This window comes from Triticum urartu, chromosome 5 (assembly GCF_003073215.2).
Source record: "Triticum urartu cultivar G1812 chromosome 5, Tu2.1, whole genome shotgun sequence".
NCBI classification, from domain to species: Eukaryota; Viridiplantae; Streptophyta; class Magnoliopsida; order Poales; family Poaceae; genus Triticum; species Triticum urartu.
In genome coordinates, this window is record NC_053026.1 from 622,288,477 (window position 1) to 622,314,389 (window position 25,913).

General features: G+C 46.2%; 1 protein-coding gene across 1 annotated transcript; it reads right to left on the bottom strand.

Moving 5' to 3' along the window:
* Nucleotides 1-13,363: 13,363 nt before the first annotated feature.
* LOC125507563 (butanoate--CoA ligase AAE1-like) lies at nt 13,364-20,684 on the bottom strand. Its single transcript, XM_048672105.1, has 4 exons — nt 19,590-20,684; nt 16,590-16,645; nt 15,662-16,028; nt 13,364-14,983 (listed from the first exon to the last, which is right to left on the bottom strand). The coding sequence occupies exons 1-4, from the start codon at nt 20,652-20,654 to the stop codon at nt 13,514-13,516; spliced, it is 2,958 nt and encodes a 985-aa protein (XP_048528062.1). The 5' UTR covers nt 20,655-20,684; the 3' UTR covers nt 13,364-13,513.
* Between the last annotated feature and the right edge of the window lie 5,229 nt (nt 20,685-25,913).

The window sequence follows — 25,913 nt, forward strand, 5'->3', positions numbered from 1 at the left end:
GGAGCGTTGGTGATGACGATGGCGATGATTTCCCCCTCCCGGAGGGAAGTTTCCCCGGCAGAACAGCTCTGCCGGAGCCCTAGATTGGTTCCGCCAAGGTTCCGCCTCGTGGCGGCGGAGTTTCGTCCGAGAAGATGGCTTTTTATTATTTTTTCCCATCGAAAGACTTCATATAGCAGAAGATGGCCACCGGAGGGCCACCAGGGGGCCCACGAGGTAGGGGGGCGCGCCCAGGGGGTAGGGCGCGCCCCCACCCTCGTGGGCAGGGTGTGGCCCCGCTGGTGAACTTCTTCCGCTGAGTATTTTTTATATATTCTGAAAACGTCTTCCATGAAGTTTCAGGACTTTTGGAGCTGTGCAGAATAGGTCTCTAATATTTGCTCCTTTTCCAGTCCAGAATCCCAGCTGCCGGCATTCTCCCTCTTTATGTAAACCTTGTAAAATAAGAGAGAATAGGTATAAGTATTGTGACATAATGTGTAATAACAACCCATAATGCAATAAATATCGATATAAAAGCATGATGCAAAATGGACGTATCAGCCACTCAAGCCTAGCAACCGGCCCACCAGCTCCCTCCTAACCCTAGCCCGACCCACCTATCGCTCGTGTTCCTCTCCCCTACCCGATCTCCATCCGCACCCTCTCCCTCTCGTCTTTCTCTCCAGTGCTGCCAGAGAGAGAGGCAACGACCTCACCTCGCCTGATCCCCATCTCCCTCCGTCGAGCGCCACTGCCCAACGCCCCAGTTTCCCTCGACCTCACCACCCGCCGACCTCTCCGTCTTCCTCGCCGGCCTCTCCTCTCCTGCACCTCGTTCCCGGCGCCGGCAAGCCTTCGCGCCCGACGCCGCCACGCCTCCAAGCTCGTCGCTGCCAGGAGCGCCGACGCCTATCTTCGTCGCCACCAGCAGGAGCAGGAGCCCCCATGGTTGTCGCCGTCGTCCTGCCAAGCCCCGCTGGAGCTCCCCGCCGCCGGATCGGGTCGCCTCCACCTCGGCGCTCTCCGTCAGTCTCCTCCCCATGCTAAGGAGCTCCTGCCTGAGCCGTCCTCTTCAGCCAAGTCCATCGTCGTCGCCTTCCTGCCGCCATGGCCGGCCCCTCCGCGACCTTGGCAGGAACTGAGCCCTTCCTCCCCGATGGCGCCTGAGACCCCATGTCGCCATGGTCTCTGCATGTTGTTGTGTCGTGCTGCCGCGCGCCTGGGCCCCGCGCCCTCAAGCTCCTGCGCCAGCCTCGCCTTCCTGCGCCACTTTGCCTCGGCCGTTCGACCCCAAGCCATCACCTCGCACCGCAGTCTTCATCTGCCAAGGACGCCAAGACCCTTTCATGGATGCGTCAAGTACCCCTGCTGCCTCTACGGTATCGCCAAGAGCGCGTACCACGACAACCGGTGTTTTTGAAGACCGTCAAGTGAACGACTACTTCTACGATGATAGGAGAACAACTACCGTCGACCTGCATTTTGCCAAGTACCACTACCGTCGACCCTCGAAGACTCCGTGGACGTCAAGTCCCTCGCTGTGACCCCGAACATCTATGAAAGCTTGTGCGACTAAGAACGTGAACGACTACCTTCGACCCCAATTTACTCGGATTTGTCAAGTCCCTCTACGAAACATGTATCGCTACTTCCATTACCGACGCCGTGTACCACTACTTCCACTACGACCGTCCCGAGAACGTCTACTTCCTCTACATTGCACCGAACTCGAACCGCCTCGAAAATGCATGCTTCAAAGGTATACCGCCGAGCGATGACTCGTGGAGAAATGCTTGTTGCATGAGATGAACCGTATGTTGGCATTGTGTCCAAATTGTCACTCGTTTCCATGCCACTAACCCGTGGGAACCCGGTAGTCGGGAGCACCTCACCATCTTGCTCAACTCGCTCACGCCCTATCTTTTTCACCGGCATCTCAATCGAGTTACCGGAACCGGAACGTTGCCTTGGCACCGTTTTCGTTATCGTCGCCGAGGCACCCTTTTCTTTCCACCACGGTGACAAATGCTTCAAAATATGGTCATGTCAACTTTTAACAAAAATTGCATAAAACTTGCACATGTCATCCGCATCATGATAATAACATTTAAAATGTTTAAAATTGTTGTTTGCTTCAAATTTGCTATACATGCATGTGGGGATTTTTCGGAATTGTTGTTTGTTATTTCCGGCCTCATTTAAACTTGCCTAAATAGTTAGTTTAATTATGTTTCTTCTCCTGCCATGTTAACCAACATTTAATATTGTTGGGTACATAACCGAGAGAGAACTAAATAAGTCATGTGGTGTTTCGTCAACATGCTTCTTGTTACATATTGAGCTCCACTTAACTTGTAGTTTTGTTTGTGCACTTTGCCATGCCATGCGTAGTTAAACCGGACATGCATCATCCTTGGTTGTGCATCATGCCATGTTATGCTTGTGTGTTTACCATGTTGCTTGCTTCTTTCCGGGTTGCTTCTCTCATTAGCTTCGGTTTCATTCCGGAGTTGTGAGGATTCGTTCGACTACGTCCGTTTGTCTTCTTCATGGACTCGTTCTTCTTCCTTGCGGGATTTCAAGCAAGATGACCATACCCTCGAAATCACTTCTATCTTTGCTTGCTAGTTGTTCGCTCTATTGCCATGTCGCGCTACCTACCACTTGTTTATCATGCCTCCCATATTGCCATGTCAAGCCTCTAACCCACCTTCCTAGCAAACCGTTGTTTGGCTATGTTACCGCTTTTGCTCCGTCCCTCTTATAGCGTTGCTAGTTGCAGGTGAAGTTGAAGTTTGTTCCATGTTGGAACATGGATATGTTGGGATATCACATTATCTCTTATTTTAATTAATGCATCTATATACTTGGTAAAGGGTGGAAGGCTCGGCCTTTTGCCTGGTGTTTTGTTCAACTCTTGCCGCCTTAGTTTCCGTCATACCGGTGTTATGTTCCTTGATTTTGCGTTCCTTACGCGGTTGGGTGTTATGGAAACCCCTTGATAGTTCGTCTTGAATAAAACTCCTCCAGCAAGGCCCAGCCTTGGTTTTAACATTTGCCACATAAGCCTTTTCCCTTGGGTTCCACAGACTCAAGGGTCATCTTTATTTTAAACCCCCGGGTCAGTGCTCCTCTGAGTGTTGGTCCAAACTAGAGCACCGTGCGGGACCGTCCCTTGGCAACTTGGGTTATATTGGTACTTGTACGCTTAGCTTATCCGGTGTGCCCTGAGAACGAGATATGTGCAGCTCCTATCGGGATTTATTGACATAGTCGGGCGGCTTTGCTGGTCTTGTTTTACCATTGTCGAAATGTCTTGTAACCGGGATTCCGAGACTGGTCGGGTCTTTCCGGGAGAAGGAATATCCTTCGTTGACCGTGAGAGCTTGTGATGGGCTAAGTTGGAACACCCCTGCAGGGTATAAACTTTTGAGAGCCGTTCCCACGGTTATGTGGCAGATGGGAATTTGTTAATATCTGGTTGTAGAGAACTTGACACTTGACTTAATTAAAATGCATCAACCGTGTGTGTAGCCGTGATGGTCATTTTTCGGCGGAGTCCGGAAAGTGAACATGGTTCTTGTGTTATGCTTGAAGGTAAGTAGTTTCAGGATCACTTTTTGATCACTTCTAGCTTCTCGACCATTGCGTTGCTTCTCTTCTCGCTCTTATTTGCGTATGTTAGCCATCATATATGCTTAGTGCTTACTGCAGCTCCACCCCATTACCCCCTTTCCTACCCATAAGCTTAAATAGTCTTGATCTCGTGGGTGTGAGATTGTTGAGTCCTCGTGACTCACAGATACTTCCCAATAGTTGCAGGTGCCGATGATACCAGTGCAGGTGACGCAACCGAGCTCAAGTGGGAGCTCGAAGAAGATCTTGATCGTTGTTTTGTGTCTTTTCTGGTTGATCAGTAGTGGTGCCCAGTTGGGATGATTGGGGATCTAGCATTTGGGGTTTATCTTCCTTTTATTCGGATTTGACCGTAGTCGGTCTTTGAGTGTATTTGGATGATGTATGAATTATTTATGTATTGTGTGAAGTGGCGATTGTAAGCCAACTCTTTATCCCTTTCTTATCCAGTACATGGGATTGTGTGAAGATTACCCCTCTTGCGACAAAACTACCATGCGGCTATGCCTCTAAGTCGTGCCCCAAGACGTGGGAGATATAGTCGCATTGTGGGTGTTACATCTTCATTTAAGCTGTTGTATTTCACCAGCTGGACCCCACTCACGTGATTTGATCAGTTGGGCCTACCCACATTATTCCAACCACGGCCCTACATGTGTCTGAAGCCAGTCTCACTTCACAGTTCACACACATACAGAAATGTCAGCTTATTTTTCAAAGGATCAACCTCTCTCACTTTAAATGTCAGTTTCATATTTTCTTTTTTAAAACAACTCAGCTACACATAGCTATTTCAATTCATACCTAACTGAAATAGCATTTCAACTCTTTCAAATAAACATTGCAATCATTTCAAGTTGCTGATTTCAATAGTTTCATACATTGATTTTCATTTTATATGTCCCAAACTCACAAAAAAAGAAGTGAAACTGATTATTTCAGATTGGAAAAAATGAATTCAATTTATTTAAAAGGTGATTTCAGCTATTAAAATTTCATATATTTTTTCAAAAAAGATTGAAATTTTAATTTTCCAATAGTGGCCAAAACAATTTCAATTTATATTTAAAATCTATTTCAATACATATCTGATTCATATAACATGTTACAGATATATGAAATAGCAGTTTCATGTATTTCAGGGAAGAAAATTCATATTTCAAAAGAGTGAAACTTAGATTTCAAAAGAGTGGCATGAACAATTTCATTTTTTTACCAAGTGATTTCAGTTATTCCAATGCCAATGACCATGCCATATTTCACAACGAATGAAACTCATTATCTCAATCATCAAAGAACTGATTTCAATCCTTTCAAAAACAAATTTCACTTGGATATTTTTACAAAAGACTGTAACTTCATATTTCAAAAGAGTGGCAAAAGCATTTTTTATTTTTTACAAAGTGAGTTCAATTATTCCAATTCAAAATTCATATTTCACAACAAGTGAAACTGATTAGTTACACTATCAAAGAATAACTGATTTCAGTTCTTCAAAATGCACATTTCAATCAATTCATAAACATATCTTATTGTGATTCCAATGTCATTTCATAAACATATCAAAGTTCAATTATTTCAAAGAACACAGACTATCAATTCCGCATATGTGCACACTATGTTGTACAATTTCATATCACAAAACCAAATGACAGAAAAATTGATTCATTCATCTTCTCAATTTTATCAATTGATTCCACTGGATCCCACAATTCATAAATCATGTCGTTCAAATCATGTTTCGATTTATTTTACACACATTCCACAACAATAACCGATGCTCTCTGTCACAAACATACAAGCACCTGAAATTGAAGGAGCATGGGGAGGCCAACCATCTGGTAAAGAAGCAAGGGATGCTAAAATGATGCAAAATAAAAATGAGAATAATTAAGTACAGATGGAGAGAGATTAGGGGAGATGGGCTTCATACTTGGATTCACGGTTCTGGCGACTCCAGTGCGCGATGACCCGTCGTGGTGGGTGGCCTTCATGGTGGAACCTTGCCGGAGCAGCCCCCCCCCCCAACACCCATCACAGCCTATCCGTCATCCACCGGCGTGATTCCGCGTCGCTCCTCACCGGCCTCGTGGTACATCATTGCCGGTGTGCCGCAGAAGCCGGATTCACTGCCGGAGGTTGATGGAGAAGCCATATCTACAGACGACGGTCACTGGCATGGAACTCACGAGAGAGAGGGGTGAAGAGAGCTCGATGTGGAAAGGAAACATCGGCGGGTGATACGTTTCCGTCGTATCTATAATTTTTTATCGTTTCATGCCAAAATTCTACAACTTTCATATACTTTTGGCAGCTTCTTATATTATTTTTGGGATAACATATTGATCCAGTGCCCAGTGCCAGTTCCTGTTTATTGCATGTTTTTTGTTTCGCAGAAAATCCATATCAAACAAAGTCCAAACGCGATAAAAACTTACGGAGATTTTTTCGGAATATATGTGATTTTTGGGAAAAAGAATCAACGCGATACGATGCCCAAGGGGGCCACAAAGGGTGGGGGTGCGCCCTGGACCCTTGTGGCCACCCCGTAAGGCGGTAGGTGCCCTTCTTTCGTCGCAAGAAAGCTAATATCCGGATAAAAATCGTGTTAAAATTTCAGCCCAATCGGAGCTACGGATCTCCGGGAATTTAAAAAACGATGAAAGGCTAGAATCTGGAAGCGGATAAACAGAAGGGGAGAGAGAGAGAGAGAGAGAGAGATCCAATCTCGGAGGGGCTCCCGCCCCTCCGCCGCCATGGAGTCCAAGGAACTGAGGGGAAACCCTCCTCCCATCTAGGGGGGAGGCAAGGAGGAAGAAGGAGGGGGGCTCTCTCCCCCTCTCTCCCGGTGGCGCTGGAACGCCCCCGGGACAATCATCGTGTGATGAAGATCTACACCAACACCTCTGTCATCTTTCCCAACATCTTCATCACCTTCCCCCATCTATATTCAACGGTCCACTCTCCCGCAACCCGCTGTACCCTCTACTTGAACATGGTGCTTTATGCTTCATATTATTATCCCACTACTAGGGAAAACCTAATACACAGAATCTTAGCAGTAGTGCTGGACAAGAAGGGGCGCTACTGCTACCGACTTAGCAGTAGCGCGGCTCGGTAGAACCATACTACTACTAAAATTACCTGACCAGTCCTGCCACGCTAGGTTTAGCAGTAGCGCGTCCACATTAACCGCGCTACTGCTACTGTAATAGTAGTAGCGCGCTTTTTATGCAGGGCCATACAAACAGTTGAACGTCCATCATCCTCTCTCCTCCCGTTCTCTCCAATTGTTACTTGGTCAAACTTAAAGTGCCACATGCCTACTTCACCACTGAAATCACTCTGATCGGTTCCAGGAACTAAATGTACCAGGTTTAATAGTTGAAGGATTTAATGAGAGTTGAGATACCATTTCTATACTTTTGGCACGATTGAGGCATGAAATAAATACCTTTTCAGTTTGCTAAACATCAAGTACCTGAATTGTTTCGAGTGTTAGTCATTTTTTCCACTCCAGGCAAGGCCGAGCGCAAGGATGGCGTGAGAAGCACCGGCGATAGCCATCGGAAACGAGTCGGGAGGGGGGGGGGGGGGCTAAGGGGGGGGGGGGGGGGGGGGGGGGGTTTAGAGGGATGGCGGGGACGGTGGGGAGGTTGAGGGGATCAGAGGGTGGGATGAAGCAGGGCAGAGCCCTTCAGACGCAGGGGGCCAAGGCAGACGATTATGGCTGGGCTGGAGCGGCGGCTGCAGGAGGAAGAAGGAAGGAAGGAGGAAGATAATGGTGCGCGATCTTTTTGCAATCGTTGGATTAAGTTTCAGTGGTCCTGAATGAAAGTGACCGACACATGATATTTTGCCTGACGTATAAGCGCTCCGATAATTTTTCCCTTTTTCGATGGGAAAAGATTCACATCACCTGCTGATTACAAACGCACCGTCCGCCGTCTTGGATGTGCGCCACGCGTCCCATATGAGGTGAGGCCATTACCGCTTATCCTTTTAACTTTATCTCCATAGCTAATGAACAAGAGTCACTCGTTTCCTTTTTCCATCCGTCTTCTACATCTAGCTTGCAAGCTGCTACACATGTAACGAGAAGCACCCATGGACGGTGGCCAGTGCAACAGCCTACTAGTACGCACCAGTGCTAGTGCGTAGATGCTGGAAGCTGGCCACCTGCGTGCTGCGTGCTGGCCGCACCTGGACTACACCGCCCGCATCCGTGAGGCACGCGTCTTCCGTCGCTCGTCGTTTCATGTTGCCGCCGTCCTAGAGGAGCAATGGCATCCATGGTTGCCGCCTCCTCGAGCCGAGATGCAACAACATATCCGGCAACAAGATTTTTGTTACAATTTTTTTTCACAATATGATATTTGTTGCGAAAAAATCTACTCCCTCCTTCCATCTATATAGAGCCTAATGCGTTTTTCAATACCGCTCTTGACTATTGACAAGATTAATAGTACATTGAAAGCTCCTTTCACATATGAAATTGACGGCGTGCTTTGTTTAAATTGCATGTCATATATTATTGCTCTAACATTTGATCAAAGTTAGTCTCGAAAAACGCATTAGGTCCTATATAGATGGAAGGAGGGAGTATAGAAATTTCCACAACATGATCTATGTTGAAAAAAATCACAACATAACCTTTATTGCAAAAAAAACTTGCAAAGATTTCTGCAACATGACCTCTGTTGCAAAAGTTTCTACAACAAAACATATGTTGCAAGAGGTTATGCAACAATATCTTTGTTGCAATGGTCGAGGGTGCCAGTTAGCCGCTCGATGATGCCAGATCTAACGGCTCAAACCGGCCGATCTTTTAAAAAGATCAACTGGCAGATGCGTAGCATGCCCTTTTTTCCATTCTAAATTTGTCCAAAAAACATTATGTGTGCGGGCTTTACAAAGAATCCAAATATCAAACGGCCAGAAAGGTTCAGGAACAAATTTCTTTGCCAAGATGCCATAATACGAAATCACTAAGGGCTCTGCTAAAAATCAGTCGACTGATTTTTAGTGAAGTCTTAGTCGATTTGTTGACCCTTAGATCTTTGTGTTGCTTTAGGATCTGTGCAACTTCCTGTATATCAGCCCACATAGGGAACGAACTGGATGGGCTTGTTTTTTTGTCTATATTTTTTTCATCGGGGGTGGCTTCAGGTGGTGGGCTGGGCGGAGGTCCTTTTTCTTTGTGTGTTGGGCTTTATTTTGCCGGTTGTTCTACAAGGTTTAGGTCCGTTTCTTTTTTTCTTTTTGATTTTTCTCTACAGGATGGGAACGAACAGGTAGAGTGAAGTGACTTGTGTGTGTATTTTTGTTCTTCAGTTAGTAGCAGTTCAGAGGTCTCAACTTTTTCTATTTTTTCTACCATTATTTTTATTATTTATTTATTTTTCATTTTATTTTTTCTCTGTTTAGGTTCATACAGGACTGTTAAAACTCAGTCGACTCCCTGGCCGTTAGATCATTGTTGCTTCAAGATCTATGTAGCTATGTCTGTCTTATATTGAAATCAGTTGCTTAGGTGCGTGATGGGTCAATTTCCTTTTCTTTTGTTGTTTCTTTTCTCTCGTGTTTGCCAAATATGCGCTATGGGCTGGGCTTAGAGGTTTCTTTTTTGTCTAGTTTTGGGCTTAATTTTTCAACGGGAAAAAAACCTTCCAAAGAGGGGGTGGGGAAGCGGTTGAGAATCTTTTTTAATATTTTATTTGCTTTTAAGTATTTTAAATGATTATTTCATCTATGTTCCTTGTCATGTTTGAATTTCTTTTTACATTTTGTATTTTCTCCTTTTCTCTTGCTTTTCTTTTTTTTTCCTTTTTTATTGTTGTTTTCAAACCTTTTTTTTTTTCTCAAACCTTTTTTTTTTTTATTTTTTTAACTGTTCAACACGTTTTTATTTTTGAAAATTGACAACATTGTCATATAGTTGGACAATCTCCCTAGCTTCACTGACTGTAAATCAATTGTTCTTTGTCGGGTGAGGGGATAGTTGCATGTTTATCATTAGGCACATAACTGCAAGTGTTGCACCCCGACGTAACGACATGCCCGCAATGCGACTACAACTATGTGGAGTTTTGTCAGGCAAGTGGAAAATTGTTTGTGTGCCACTAGGCACATAACTGCAAGTGTCGTATTCTGACTAAAATTTTGTGGTGTTTAGTCGGGAGGGGCACTTGCATGCATGTCACTGGCCATGCAACTACAAATATCTCCCCTACGGTAATCGCATATCTTCAAAACGACTACAACTATGTGGTGTTTTTGTCGAGGAAGGGGCAGTTGCATGCATGCCACTATGCATGCAACTATAATTGTTGCCCCGATTTACATCTCTGTGTTTGGGGGGGGGGGGGGGGGGGGGGGGAGGAATGGTTGCATGTCTGCCACTAGGTACACAATTACAAGTGTTGTCCTCGACGGCAATTGCATGCCTTCAATTCTACTGCAACTTAGTGGTGCTTTGTCAGGGGGAAGGTTTGTTGCATATATACCACTAGGCATGCAGCTACAAGTGTCGCCACCGACAGCAACTGCATGTATTCAGCGTGAGTGCAACTCTATTGTGTTTTTTGTGTGGCTGGGCTAAAAATCAGTCGACGGATTTTTAAGGAAGTCTCAATCAATGTACTTAACTTTCCATTGTTTTCTGTTTAAGATCCAGGATCACTGTTTCCTTGTGTTGTATTGGCCTGTTTTAGTTGTGCCCCCGGCCCATTGCCTTGTTTCCTTTTCCTTTTCTTGCCTTCTCTTCTATTCTTCTTTGTGTTGGACAGAGATGTTCATGGGCTGGCCGTGAGGGGTGGTGTGGTTTTTCCTTTGTCTGATTTTTGAGCTTTCTTCTAGGCTGAATTTTTTGTTAGTGCTCGTGTTGCCTGGGGACAAGAGCGATTAATAGGGCTGTTCGCTTTGGTTTGGTTCCCATTTTCTTTTTGTTTTTTCTTCATTTTCTATTGCTATCATTATTTAAAAAAATATTGTGACTTGTTTACACATATATCGATTGCACACAATTGCATGTACATCGAATCACATGCAATTACATGTTTTATTGTGAGTGTCTATATGCAACTTTTTTTCCAAAAATATTATCGCCGACACGCCCATCGACCACACACGGTTTCATGCACATCGGCCACACACAATTGTATGTGTGTCATTGGCGTGTAACTTATCTTTTTTCCTTCTCAAAAAAATTTGTCACCGGCCAACTAGACTTTGTTTTTGGTTTGAGTTTTTTTAACTTTGTTTGTGGTTTGAGTAGAGACCGGTAGGGGACAGTTGCATGTTCGACACTAGGAATGCAACTGCAAGTGTCGCACCCGACCGCAACTCCATGTCTTCTAGCCCGGTCACAACTGGAAGTTTTTGTTCTGTTGGAAGGGGAGCCGGTAGAAGGGGCGGGCCAGTTGCAAGCCTGACAACATCGCCACAGCTGCAAGTGTCACACCCGACCGCAACTGCATTCCCCCTAACATGGTTGCAACTGGACCTTTGTTTTGTCGGAGGGGGCGGCGAGAGTGGGGGCGGGCCGGTTGCATGTCCGACACTAGGAATGCAGCTGCAAGTGTCACACCCAATCGCAACTGCATGTCTTCTAGCCCGACTACAACTGTACTTTTTTGTTCTGTCGAAGGGGGCGCCGGTAGAGGGGGGGCGGCGAGTTGCAAGCCCGACAACATCCCTGCAACTGCAAGCACCGGACCCGATCGCAACTGCATGTCCCGAAACATGGTTGCAATTGGAAGTTTGTTTTGTCGGAGGGGGCGCCGGGAGAGGGGGCGGGCCAGTTGCATGTCTGACACTAGGAATCCAACTGCAAACGTCACACCCGACCGCAACTGCATGTCTTGTAACCCGACCGCAACTCGACTTTTTTGTTCTGTCAGAGGGGGCGGGTCAGTTGCAAGCCCGACAATAGCCCTGCAACTGCAAGTGTAGCACCCGACCGCAACTGGTCTTTTTTGTTCTGTCGGAGGGAGTGGGCCAGTTGCAAGCTCGACAACATCCCTGCAACTGCAAGCACCGCACCCGGCCGCAACTAAATGTCCCCGAACATGGTTTCCAATTGGACCTTTGTTTTGTCAGAGGGGGCGGCGGGAGAGGAGGCAGGCTAGTTGCATGCCCGACACTAGGAATGCAACTACAAGTGTCGCACCCGATCGCAACTGCATGTCCCGTAACCCGACCGCAACTGGACTTTTTTGTTCCGTCGGAAGGAGCGGGCCAGTTGCAAGCCCGACAATAGCCCTGCAACTACAAGCGTCGCATCCGGCCGCAACTGCATGCCCCCCAACATGGTTGCAACTGGACCTTTGTTTTGTCGGAGAGGGCGGCGGGAGAGGGGGCGGGCCACTTGCATGTTTCAATACTAGGCATGCGACTGCAAGTGTCGCATCCGACCGCAATTGCATGTCTTCTAGCCAGACCGCAACTGGACTTTTTTGTTCTGTCGGAGAGGGCGCCGGTAGAGGGGGCGGGCCAGTTGCAAGCCCGACAACATCCCCGCAACTGCAAGTGTCGCACCCGACCGCAACTACATGTCTATCACTATTTCTATTTTTCTACTTTTAATTTTATTTTTGTTTTTATAGGTTTTTTATCTATTCTAAATAGTGTTTTTTTCAAACATGCCACCCAGTTGCACGTCGCCCCGTGTGCGACCGCATATGTTGTAGTCCACATGCAATTTGAAGCGACATTAGCCGGGGTATAATTAGGGTGCGGGCGGGGCGGGGAGCTGAGTGCTTGGGCGGCCCGGTTTACTTTTCTTTATTCATTTCTCTACCATTTGTTTTCCTTTCTATTTTTATTTTTCCGTTTTGATTTGTGTTATTTTCCTTTTCTAAATGGTGGTGTTTCGGACTTCTTTTAGAAAAAATGTTGCCACTCGATTAGCACATGCGAGGTCCGTACACAGTTGCATGTACTCCGGCCATGCACAATTGCACGTCCACTGTCCATGTGCAACTTAACATTCTTTTTGTTTTTAAAAAAGTAGTGCCAATGTGGTTATACACATGTCAATAGCATGTCCGTCTACCACGTGCAATTTGCATGCCTGTCATTTCTATTTTTAAGGAACTAGAGAGAAAAAAGACTTGAACAGAAAAAGAGAGAGAGAGAGAACACAACATCAACATGCCCAAGCTGCACGAACAGCTAATCTTACCTCAGCCGATGCACTACAACCTGAAAAACATTAATGATGCATGAACAGTTAATTGACAAAGATAAAAGGCCAGCCCAAACTAGTGAAGCCCATCACAGAAAACAAAACAGCAGACAAAGGACAACCGAGCCAACAAACAAGCCCAACAAGCAAACATCACAAACCAGCGGTCAGAAACTACGATCAAACAGAACGATATGTACAAGATGACATCATTCGACTGAGACATAGCGAAGTCTCAGTCGACTGAGATTTAGACAGACTCAATCACTAATTGGGGAGTACTTCCTGCAAAGATCACTTCAATTTCCCTAGTTGCGACAAGTGACGCACATGCAGCGCTCCATTTGTCGCAACGTGGGAGTTTTTCCTTTTTCGTAAATCTGTTTATTCAAAACGTTTTATCTCTCAAACCGTGTGTTCAAATCTTAAACCGCTTTCATCATCGGATTCCTCGCGTCGAGATCTTCAAAACTAGATCCTATGTTGATAGGTTTTGACGATCTTTTTTTTCACATGGACACAACATCCGAAGAAACCGCCCAGAACGCAACACGTGGCGAATAGCTGAGAGCGCGCCAAATGGCGCTGATCGTTGCGAGGCTTCCGAAGAAGTGCTCGTTAACTAGTTGCTCCCGCCTTAATATTACATGAGGACACAACAAGATGTGAAAGAAAAATACAACAATATTCCATCCACACCAACAAATGCTACAATTTGCTGTTTCCGGCCTTCGTGAGGCTTCCCATCGCTCCGGCCTTCTCCCGAAGAACAAACTTCTGTGTCTTCCCGGTGGAAGCTTTGGGCAAATCCTCAAACACCACTGTCTTGGGCACCATGTAGTGTGGCAGCTTCTCCCGACAGAAGCCTATGATCTCTGCTTCTGTGGCACTTGCGCCATCCTTCAGCTTGACGAAGGCACATGGTGTCTCCCCCCAATGGTCGTCGAGCCTCGCCACGACCGCTGCCTCGAGCACCGCTGGGTGGCCAAAGATTATGGACTCCACCTCTATCGAGCTGATGTTCTCGCCGCCCGATATGATGATGTCCTTGGCCCTATCTTTGACTTGGATGTACCCTTCTGGGTGCCGGATGGCAAGGTCCCCTGTGCGCAACCACCCTCCCGCCATGGACTCTTTGGTCGCATCAACATCCTTGTAGTACCCACTCGTGACCGTGTTGCCACGGAACATCACCTCGCCCACCGTCTTGCCGTCGTGCGGCACATTCTCCATGGTGGTCGGGTCCTTGACATCGGCATCCTCCATCGCTATGTGATGGAACCCCTGCCGCGCCTTGAGCCGTGCGCGCTCCTCCACCGGCAGCGCGTCCCACTCCGGCATCCACGTGCACACAGTGGCTGCACCGTGCGTCTCGGTGAGGCCGTATATATGATATACCACGAAGCCAAGCTCCTCCATTCCAGCCAGGACGCGGGGCGGGGGCGGCGCGCCGCCCGTCATAACACGCACCACCGTCTCGGCCGACGATGGCCTTCGATCCACCGCGGGCGAATTAACGATCATGTTGAGAACCGTAGGTGCACCACCCATGTGTGTCACTCCATGTCGTGCGATGTTGTCGAAGATGACCCTCGCCGTGAAGTGGCGGAGACAGATGTTGGTGCCACCCTGCATGGCGACAGCCCACGTCATGCTCCAGCCATTGCCGTGGAACATGGGCACCGTCCACAGGTACATCGGCATCAGAGTGATGTCGTAAGCGAGGGCCGTGGCGATGGTGTTGAGGTACACGCCCCGGTGGTTGTAGATCACGCCCTTGGGCCGCGACGTCGTGCCAGACGTGTAGTTGAGCGTGATGGCGTCCAGCTCGTTCGCCGGCCAGCGGATGTCGAAATGCGAAGGGGCACTCTTGATGAGAGCCTCATACTCATTTCCGCAGGCGTCAGGGTCGATGGAGTCGGTGTCGTCGGAGATGGTTACGAGGACCGGAATGCTGGCGGCGCCGGACCTGGAGTCGGCAAGACGCTGTAGCGCGTCTCTCCCGATGCCGAGAAGGCCTGACTCGACGAGGAACACCTTGGCATCGGAGTGCTTCAGGAGGGTGGACACCATGGCCGCATCGTGCCGCGTGTTGAGCGTGCAGAGGACGGCGCCGGCCATGGGCACGGCGAAGTGTAGCTCGTACATGGCCGGCACGTTCGGGCTGAGAACAGCCACCTGCAAATGGATGACACGATTAGCACGCGGCTCTCGTGGCTCGTCCGCTGTTCATAATAGATAGGGCCCATGGACTACACGATGGACGGGCTAGTATTGAGCCGACAAGGATATCAAAGGCCGCGATTTGCACGACTGTCGTTGCATGATTTCGCTACGATGTGAGCGATGCCGCTGTTGCTCACCAGTGCAAACAGCAGCGCTCTATCATGCAAACAAGCAATTCGTACTGAGAAATAATTAACCTTTCTTAGGCACGTAGTCTAACAACCTTGGCTGTTAAAAAAACCTTGAGGCCTCATTTGGTTTGAAGGATTTTTGTAGGAAAAACATAGAAACAAGGATTCCGGAGGAATTTTTTTTATATGTGCATTCGGTTTATAGGAAATGCGTACAGAAATTTTATAGAAATACTATTCATTTTATGTGTTTTTGGAGAAAACTACACATCCACTCAAAGCTCATTTTACATGTAGGACCGAGGCAAGTCAAATCCATAGGATGGCAAGTGTCATCCTATCAAATTCTTATACTACTCTTAATTCCTACGTTTTGATTTCCTCCAAACCAAATGAGCCCTGAAGTTCTTATGTAGTCTAACAACCTTTCTCTCTGGCATCGACTGACAAAGCAAGCAAAGAGATGGAAGCAGCGGCAAGCAAGAGCAGAGGCACTCACCACATCGCCGCGCGCGACGCCGAACCGGGTGGCGAGCGCGGCGGCCACGCGGACGCACCGGTCCCGGGCCTCCCTCCACGTGGTTGGCCGCCTCCCCGCGTACACCACGGCGGGGCGGTCGCCGTAGACGGCCGCGGCGCGCTGGATGAAGCTGAGCGGCGTCAGCGGCGCGTAGTTGGCCGCGCACCGCACAGTGCCGCGCTCCATGTCCAGCACCTCCACCTCCTCCTCCTGATCCCTCCCTACCAGGCTGGAGAAGAAGGACAGAGACACGACGCCAGTGGGAGGAGATGCGAACGGGCTGCATGGTGGGGATGATAAAGTAGACGCGGGGATGATAAAGTAGACGCGCGCGCTCGGGCAAAATCTGGGGTTGGATTATAATAACTCGAGCTGGGCCTGGGAGTAGAATAATAGTGGCGTCCGATGCCGCTGATGGTGCGGTTAGGGGTGGAAAGTGGTAGCGGATAATCTGAAATATCTGATATTCGTATTCAAGAAAATGTCTATTCGTATCCGAAACATCCGCATCCGAACTAAAATGGAAATGGAAATTGTCCGTATCCGAATTTATTAAACAAATACAAAATAAAATATGGTAGGAGATTTTGACACAAATATGGATATGGAAGTGGATATATCCGTATCCGAATAAGATTATGGGAGGTATTTTTTAAAATCTAGGCCCAATATTCCAATTATCCAGCATAAAAGCCAAATAAGTGATCAAATTTTACTCTTTATATGATTAAACTTATAAATTATTATGCATTACAATAGTATCTATTCATAAATCTATTTATCATTGACTTATTGTATGTCACAAGTTGATTATTTCAGGTTACATAGCTATCGACTAATTTACTTAAGCAACATGTTGATATAATTCATATCCGTTCCGAATCAAGAAAATATCCGATACGTATACATATTCGAATAATATCCGAGCCGCATCTGTATCCGAGAACATCTGTATTTGGATTCCTATTCGTTTTAAAAATATAAAAATGAAAGTGGTAAGAGTATTATCCGATCTGCGGTGGTGGCGGAGTAATCGACGGAGCACATGGGTGACCGCTGGCATGGCTTCCTGTGAGTGAGAGCCAGAGGGACATGATGATGTGGCCGGATCACGGGAGCACAGCCGTACTACATAAAAAGGCGCCGGTCCATTGGCGCCATCCCCTGATCGGTCGCATGCACCCGCATCGTTGGATTGGACGACGCGCAGCCGCAAGATCCTCCCATTTCCTCACCATGTTTCTCTTCCTTAGGGTGCTCTCGCAAGCTGTCTCCGAGGCGGGCTCGCAGCACCGCCGCCCTGACCTCTGCTAGCACGTCGTCGCCGTCATAACTCACAACACACTCACGATAGGGCTAAATTTTATGTTTTGATCCTTTTTTGAGAGTTATTCGAGATCTGGTCCCAGTTCATAAAAATTTCAGGATCTGACTTTTTTTCCTACCGTCATTGTCTCTGACGATAAGGTTTTAACTGTCTACCGCCAGAATCTCTGACAATAGGCTTTGACTACGCCGTAACGGACATCTAACGTGGAAAATACCCTACTGCCAGAGTCTTTGGCGGTAGCCCATTATATCCTATTGCCGAAGTGATTGGCGGTAGGGCCCAATAAAATGTCAAAGCCCGTGGCAGCTAAAGTTGCGTTGCGCTGCTCCATAAAGTGTGCTGCTTTATAAAATACTAAAAAAATAAAATAGATGGCACATGTATGGGATGGGTGAATGAATGAGCTGCCTGCCTTGAACAATCTGTTCATGCATGAGATTGATGTATGGATGTGCTGCATGCATTGAGTGCTCTGTGCATGCATGGGAGCATGAGCACACAGCAGCGGCAAGTTTTAGGCGAGTAGATTTTTATATGCTCTCTCTTGTGGCATGACCAGTGACTTGACTACTAGGTTACTAGGCTACTATAGATTATTCAGATTGACAGGCGTGTGGAATCTGGCTAGAGGACCATACCGTCAAATACCTAGGCAGTAGGGTTGCATTGCCTACCGCCAAGGACTACGACGGTAGGGTCTTGTTTGTATTAAACGGACGTGACGGTGCCGGTAAGTCCTACCATCAGAGATATTGGCGATAGGTTATGCAACCCTATCGCCATAGTCCCTGGCGATAATAAAGATCCCGAAATTTTTACGAACTGGAGTCAGATCTTGAATAACTTTTAGAAAATGGTCAAAACACGAAAATTCGCCTCATGATAGCAGAAAATCTGTCTGTCTCCCCAGTTGAAGATATTGCTGTTTATAGCTTTTTTTTCTGGATATTGGAGCTTTTTATGTTGCTGATTGTAGCTTTCCCCGTAGACGCACTATCTCCGGCCGAAGCTTCCACCATCTTCCTCGGTTGCACCTTTTTCGGTGCGGCCGCAGCTTCTGCCATCTTCCTGGTTGCAGCTTTTGTCGGTGCGGTCGCATCTTCCATCATCTCACATTACACACGCTCACATCCACTAATTCACCCGTCGAGAGCTACTAGTCTGCTACCTCCTTTTTTAGGCGCCACTGTCCACAGGCCAAAGCCAATAGGCCTATCTCCAGTAGAATGCATGTCACCGTAAGACATCAATGGCATGTCATATAAAATCCTACATGAAAGGTAATAATAAGGTGAGAGATTCCTTGCAAAAGAAAATTGAGGTGAGAGATGATGGGTTGTATGATCTGCAACTTACAGCAGCAACAAAGATGCCGAGATACTATTTCCCCTGGCCCTACTAAGATGACTAGATTATTAGCTGTAAATTTATACAAGTTGCTACTTTACCAACAACTGTACCAACACACCATTGAAACAGGTCGTATGATGTATCGTTGGATGATGAATTAGTTGTTCTATCTTACAGTCCATCATGCATGCTATTGCATAGGCCCAGAGAGGTTATGAATTCAAAAACCGAATCAATAGCCACATACAATACTAACCGCCAAAATCGGTTTAGTTCGGCTTTAGTTTGTCGGACCGCTACCGATGACAATCTTCAACTTGACGAAAGTGCATGGCATCTTGTCCTAGTGGTCATTTGGCCTCGCCACGACCGCTACCTTGGGCATCGTCGGGTGGGAGATGGCGCGGCCTATGGTACCCATGTCGACATCAAAGTGATTGTGTAGGTGTTAGAGTCGACTCCATCATGCAATGCATAGTCTACTCTAATCAAAATAGCTTTGTGTGTGTTCGTTGTTGAAGATAGATAGTTTGATCACACTGTTTCTAGGAAGTCATAGGAACATGTGTAGTGATTTATTTCTCAATCAGTTGAATTGCGTGTTACAAAGACAATAGTTTTTTCGTCGGATGGTGAGTGTAGCGATCATAGGCGCACACAATGGATTGTTTGGTAGTGCGTAAACTTGTTCTTTACCTTTCCCCTTCTTTTAGTTATTCTATTTTGAAATGTGTATTACCATTATGTCAAATTAATGGAAATGGGATGGTCTGCTTTTAAAATAAAAAAAGACAATGATTGAGATGGACAAACTTTAAGTTATAAAATGTGCAACTATCTAAAGGAGCATACCATTTCACAAAATAAAAATAATATCTGGATCGCCTTTCTCCTCCTCCCCCTCCCCCCCCCCCCCCCCCCCCCTCTTCCATGTTTTGCTCAAAAAATGTCTTAGTCACTAAGAAATAGGCAGTCATTATGAATATTTGGGATATAATTCTGTATAATGACACAACGTGCACCTGGTCTCTGCCTCGTGATGCACACAATCGACCATCATTGCAAAATTCAGTGAAAATGAAGGTTAACAACTAAATATTGGTAAACAAATATAACAACCAAATAGTTGTCTCATTGTCATATATTTCTGTTTCTAAGCTATAGTCACCCCATACGATACAATACCATATTTTGACCAAGACAAATGATCTCACGTGCGCTATTTTATGTCTTCACAAGGCTGCCCATAGCCCGAGCCTTCTGACGGAGAATAAACTTTTGAGTCTTCCCTGTCGAAGTCTTGGGCAAGTCAGCGAAGACCACCGCCTTTGGTGCCATGTAATGTGGCAACTTATCCCGACAGTAGTTTATAATCTCTATTTCTGTTGCATCGACGTTAGTCTTTAACTTGACGAACGCACAAGGTGTCTCACCCCAGTCGGTCGGCAACGTGAGCCGTGAGCGCTCCTCGGTCGGCAACGTGTCCCACTCCGGCATCCATGTGTTGATGGTGGCCGGGCCGGTAGTCTCAGTAAGACCATACATTTGGTGTACTATGAATCCAAGCTCCTCCATCCCGGACAAGATGTTAGGCGGCCGTGCGGCGCCGCCGGTCATGATATGTACCATCACTGGCAGTGGCTTTCGGTCACCACTTGGTGCGTTGACGATCATGTTGAGAACTGTGGGTGCCCCGCCCATGTGCGTCACCTTGTGTTGTGAGATCTTATCAAAGACGACCTTTGCCGTGAAGTGGCGCAAGCAAACGTTGGTACCGCCCTGCATGGCGATGCCCCATGATAGGTTCCACCCATTGGCGTGAAACATCGGCACGGTCCACAGGTAAGTCGGCGTAACAGTGATGTTGTACGTGAGAGCCGTTGCAATAGTGTTGAGGTACGCGCCCCAGTTGCTGTAGATCACGCCCTTGGGCCTCGCAGTTGTGCCAGACGTGTAATTCAACGCGATGGGGTCCAACTCATTCAGGGGCCAACGGATGTCGAACCCTAATGGTGCTTCTGTGATGAGACTCTCGTAGTCGTTGTAGGCGGAGTTGATGCAGCCTCCATCGTGTGCGATGGTTATGAGGACCGGAAGGGCCGTGGCGCTAGTCTGGTCGCCGGCGAGGTTATTCAGAGCAGCTCTCCCAACCTCAAGGAGGCCTGACTCGACAAACAACACCTTGGCGGCAGAGTGCTTCAGCAACGCGGACACCATGGCCGCGTCATGCCGTGTGTTCAAGGTGCAGAGGATCGCGCCTGCCATGGGCACGGCAAAGTGTAGCTCGTACATCGCCGGCACGTTCGGGCTAAGAACAGCAACCTGCACATGCATAGTATGGTTAACGATTTTGATGAATCTCATGTGAGTGGTTATGGCTCAGTCGACCTAGAAATACCCCATAATTTTGGGGTTAACAGTTGATAAACGTTAGATGAAGGTCGTTTCATTCAGATGCACTTGCACAAATCCCAAAGTCTGATCAGACGGGTATTAGTAGATGTGTTAGAAATAGTTACAGCTCCTATTTGCTGAAGACTGTTGGTTCCCGGCCAGTTTGGTACTCACCACATCACCGCGGGCAACCCCGAACCGGGCGGCGAGCGCGGCGGCCACGCGCAAGCACCTCTCCCGGACCTCGCTCCACGTGCAAGACCAGGACTCCCCGTACACCACCGCGGGGCGGTCGCCTTACACGGCCGCGGCGCGCTCGATGAAGCTGAGCGGCGTCAGCGGCGCATAGTTGGCAGCGCACCGCACCGTGCCGGACTCCGCGTCCAGCACCTCAAACTCCTCCTCCTCCAGGCCGGAGAAGGACGACAACCCCTGAGACGCGCACCGGCGGCGTGCCGAGGAGAAGGTAAGCGCACGATGATGATGCGTCGATCCGCTGCTGCGGCGAGGAAGTGGCCTCCTGAGCAGAAGCGGACGGGGTGCGGCTCTCATGGCGTGTGACGCCGCTCTTGGCTTAACACCTATACTATACATATAAGAAATAAGTATGCATATTAAGCTAGAATAGATTCAGCAAGCCCAGATCGTTTAAGCACAAATCATAGGGTCGTCATCTGGTTAAAGGAATCATTTGGTTAGTACTTTGAGATGTAGTACGTACCTCGATACCTCTATTACATGAGGCAAGGTCCGCCATGTGGTATTACCAAATATGGCGTGTTTCTCTGCGCTGTTTCTTCTTCCTTGAGAGTTCTCTCGATGAGATGCTAGCTATTTATATCAGCGTGTGCGTCGCTGCTTGCATATGTGGTTGGGTTGCACCAAGAGTCTGATAAACCCTTTGTACGGACACGGTGCTTTCAGTTTCAAAGTGACCGCAACACTCATCTGCCGGCGACTACCTAATACTGCCCCAACTGCTGGATGTGGTTAAGTAATTAATAGCGTGCCCAATCAATAAATTGATAAACATTGGATAAGCTTGGATGGATTTGGGTTACCCTATGCATGTTGACGTATGTAACTGATCCCCTAATCATGCTAGGGTAGCTTCCTTGTATAGGCAGTCCAAGATTGATCTGTTGTAAATTACTCCACTAGCTAATTGTTGGTATGTTGCAACGGTAACACTAATTATATCTGACATATAATATGCCTTACACCCATCATACTCTAAATTTTGATAAGATTTTATTTGGTAAGTGTCGTGGTATTTCCGCAGCAGATGTCCTCATAGGACTTCGTCGCGAGGCCATCACGTCAAGTGGTAGATCGAAGGGGTTAAGTGGACACGAAGGGTTTATACAGATTCGGCCCCTCTCGGAGAGGTAAAAGCCTACGTCCTATTTTGGGTGTATTGATTATGATCTCGAGACTTAGGTGCGCTAGGCCAACCCTAAAGCTCGAGAGATGTTAGTTGTCCCTTCTAACCCGGGGCTCCCCTTTATACATACAGTAGAGGCCCGGGTCGTACATGAGAGTCCAATCCGGGAATGAGTCCTCAACTTGTTCCCTAAGTAAAGAAAACATATACACAACGGTTTACAAACAGGCCTAAGCTAACACGTGATGAGCCGGCCCAATGGAAGGCGGCTCATCCTCCTCGTGACGATCTTCAGTAGAATACGGCCCACCTGGCCCGGCCCCCTGTAAGCTGCCATTGGTGACTCAGCCCTGGACGGGCGGGTCATATCCCGGGGTCATATCCCCAACAGTAAGTATGGGTATGGTAATGCAAGAAAAGTTTCGATTTAAGATTTAATTTGATTTGACTCGATTGAATTAATGCAAGACGTGATTTTGGGAAATGTACCAAACTGGTTTAGATTATTCCAAATTACTCTATTTATGTTGGTTTTAATATTGTGCAGCATCGATTGTGACTACGAAAAAATCAACAGAAAACCAAGTAGGGAGGGGTGCGTGGGGAGGAAAATCCGAGGTGGAAGGGGAGGCAACAGAATCAAATCCCCTTTAATAGTAGATACGTAATGTGATACCTATTTAAAACATCTACTCCCTTCGTTTCTAAATATTTGTCTTTTTAAAGATTTTCAATGGACTATCACATACAGATGTATATAAAAATATTTTAGAGTGTAGATTCACTCATTTTGCTCCGTATATAGTCACTTGTTGAAATCTCTACAAAGACAAATATTTAAGAACGAAAGGAGTAGATGAGAATTAGTTAAATCTCATGTAACTTCCTTATTGTCCGATCTATGCCCTCAAGGTTTGTGTGTTTTGGTGAAGGCTCTCACGTGTCGTAGGCGTTTTGCATGTGTTTCCCAGCAGTCCCTATCCCCATGCAGGTTGCTGGGTAGCGAGCAATCGCATACCCCATCTAATCGCAACGCTCACTACGCACAGATATATTGGGCCAACCCAAGTAAACATTTTCAGGTAACTCCCTAGTCTGGTTTTGGGAAGGTCCGAGACTTTCCCAGACCGGGATTTTGCCTATGTTTTTTTTCTTGTCTTTTTCTTTCTTTTTTCCTTTTTCTTTTTCTTTTTTATTTTATTTTTCTTTTTTGGACATATTTTAAAACCATGAACATTTTTGTTCATCAAATTCAAAATTTCCTCACTGAGTACAAAACAAACATCAAAACTCAAAAAATCATGAATTTTAAATAAATAGTTGATTCCAAAAATATTCATCCAAATTCAAAAAAAATCTTGAATTCAAAATGTGTTCATCAACTTTAAAAAATGTTAACCGAATTCAAAACGATTCATATTTTTTATAAATGTTCGCTATTGAATCATGAATATTTTTCCTACTTTTGAAAAAAATGATTTTTCTTTTCGAATCCCATATATTTTGTAGAAATTTGGATTTTTGAACATTTTTTCAGTTCAAAAACAAAAAGGAGAAAAACAGGCCGAGACGGCCCAGCACATGGGCCGGCCCAAAGCACGTGCTGAAGGAAGGTGGCTGTGCACGTTTGCATCTTATCCAGCGCGTATGACGCTGAATAGAAGAGGTGATTTGTGTCACATGTAACGAACGCTGCGGCCTCAAATCCTATTTGGCGCCTTATACGCCACTGATTGGCATTCTTGTTACTTCTTTTTACCATAGTACACACGCAAGCTTGTTACTTGGCGCCACACCACTCCATGGCATGTATATCAAAATAGGCCAGCCCAGCGAACCAACCTATGATTGGATGTTAGAGAGACAATAATATCCCAGCCCATGAGGGTTTTAAGTCCGGGTGCTCGCGTTGCTTTTCGATTTATTTTAGAATTTTCAGCGATGCGTTTTTTGTGGGAGGAGATGTTCCCGTCGACGACGAGGCGACTACGACGACTTTGTAAATCTTAAAATGATCTATCGGGTCAGTCTCTTGAAAGTGCTTATAGGAATAGGGTGTATGTGCGCATTCATATGGGTGTGTGTGCTCACATATGTATGAGCGCTTGCGTCTGTACTGTGTTCAAATATAGGCCAGCCCATGTAAGTCTTTTTTTCATCGGTTTTTCTAGGAACTTTCCCGTGAAGGTCTTATTGGTTTCTCTGGTTCATTTTTCTTTAGGATTTCACCAGCACGGGATTTGTGGTTTTTTCCTGCTTTTTCTTTTCTTTTAATTTTTTGTTTTCATTTCCTATATTTCATTTTCATTTTCCCCTTTTTTTTCTTTGTGTCAAATTCGTGAACTTTATAATCTTGAAAGAAAATTAAATTTGTGAACTTTTCTCAAATTCATGAACCCTTTCCAAATTTCATGAACTGTTTTGAATTCTTCTTAATCTTGTTTGAAATTCATGAACTTTTTTTCATTTTACGTAAAAAAATAAATTACAAACTTTTCAAATTCTAGAACTTTTTTTAATTCGTGAACCTTTCTCAAAATTCATGAACTTGTACCAAATTGCATGAAATTTGTTGATTTTTTTCAAATTATTCGATATTTCCTAAAGATATGAACTTTTTTTTCAAGCCAATGATCAACGTTGTGTTGTCAACGACCAACCGGTCAACTGGTCAACGCTCGTTAGTCCACCTGTCAAATCCATGAACTTTTTTAGTGCATTTATGATTTTTTATATGTTTAAATATTCAAAAACCGAATCTTGGTTTTTTTATTTCAACAAACCGAAATGGGTCGTGTCTCAAGATGGCAATGGGGCCACGAACCCCGTGACCCTTGGATTTTTATCCTATTAGGGGTCAGGAATGGGCGTGTTTAAAACCCCACGGAGCTCCTTCTAGGTAAATTGTAAAATGCGGCTTGTTTCATTGGTTCAAACCCATTCTAGCAGTACCCGAACCCGAAATCCGCCATACCCATGAAGCTACCGACATATGGGCCCCGGAATACACACGAGCCAGCCAAAACCTAGCTTATCCCCCCCCCCCCCCCCCCAAATTTTTTCAGTCCACGATGATGCCTAGTTTGAAGTGGTTTGTGAATTATGATTTATTTTTTGGTATTTGTGTAATTGGACCATTTCAGGTCATTTGTGCTTGTGAGCCATGTATTGATTATCAAAACTTGTTGAACCATGAATTGCCATCTCGTTGAACCATGTATGGCTGAAATATGCTCCTATTTGTTGGTGAAATATACTCACGTTTGTTGCTGAAATATGCTATTGTTTTGTGTTGAAATATGCTCATGTTTTGTTGCTCAAATATGCTCCTTTTTGCTATTGTTATTGCTGAAATATACTCATGTTTGCTACTTAAATGCTGCTATTCACCTTATGTTTTCTTCCTGAAATGTGATCCCTTTTGCTGCTGCTATTGCTGAAATATATTCCAATTTTATTGAGAAATGTTGTACTTTTTGTTGGCCGCGTGTGGGGACGGGTTCCCCACAAGTATAGAAAACTAGACAAATTTAGGGGATGGGCAAAAACAGACAACGTGCACGGGTTCGGGGACGAGGCCGGGCGTGCGTTTTCTCGCGGGGACGGGGATGAGCATGCAAACATCGACGAGCTTCGTCCCCATTACCATCTTAAGCCACGTCCCGCAGGCACGCACATGAGCCCTTGGACATGTAAGTTTTTTTTATAGCAGCCAGGTCATGGAAGTAGCGCTTAAGGCCAGGCTAGATTCAGATCCCCGGCCATTCTTTGCC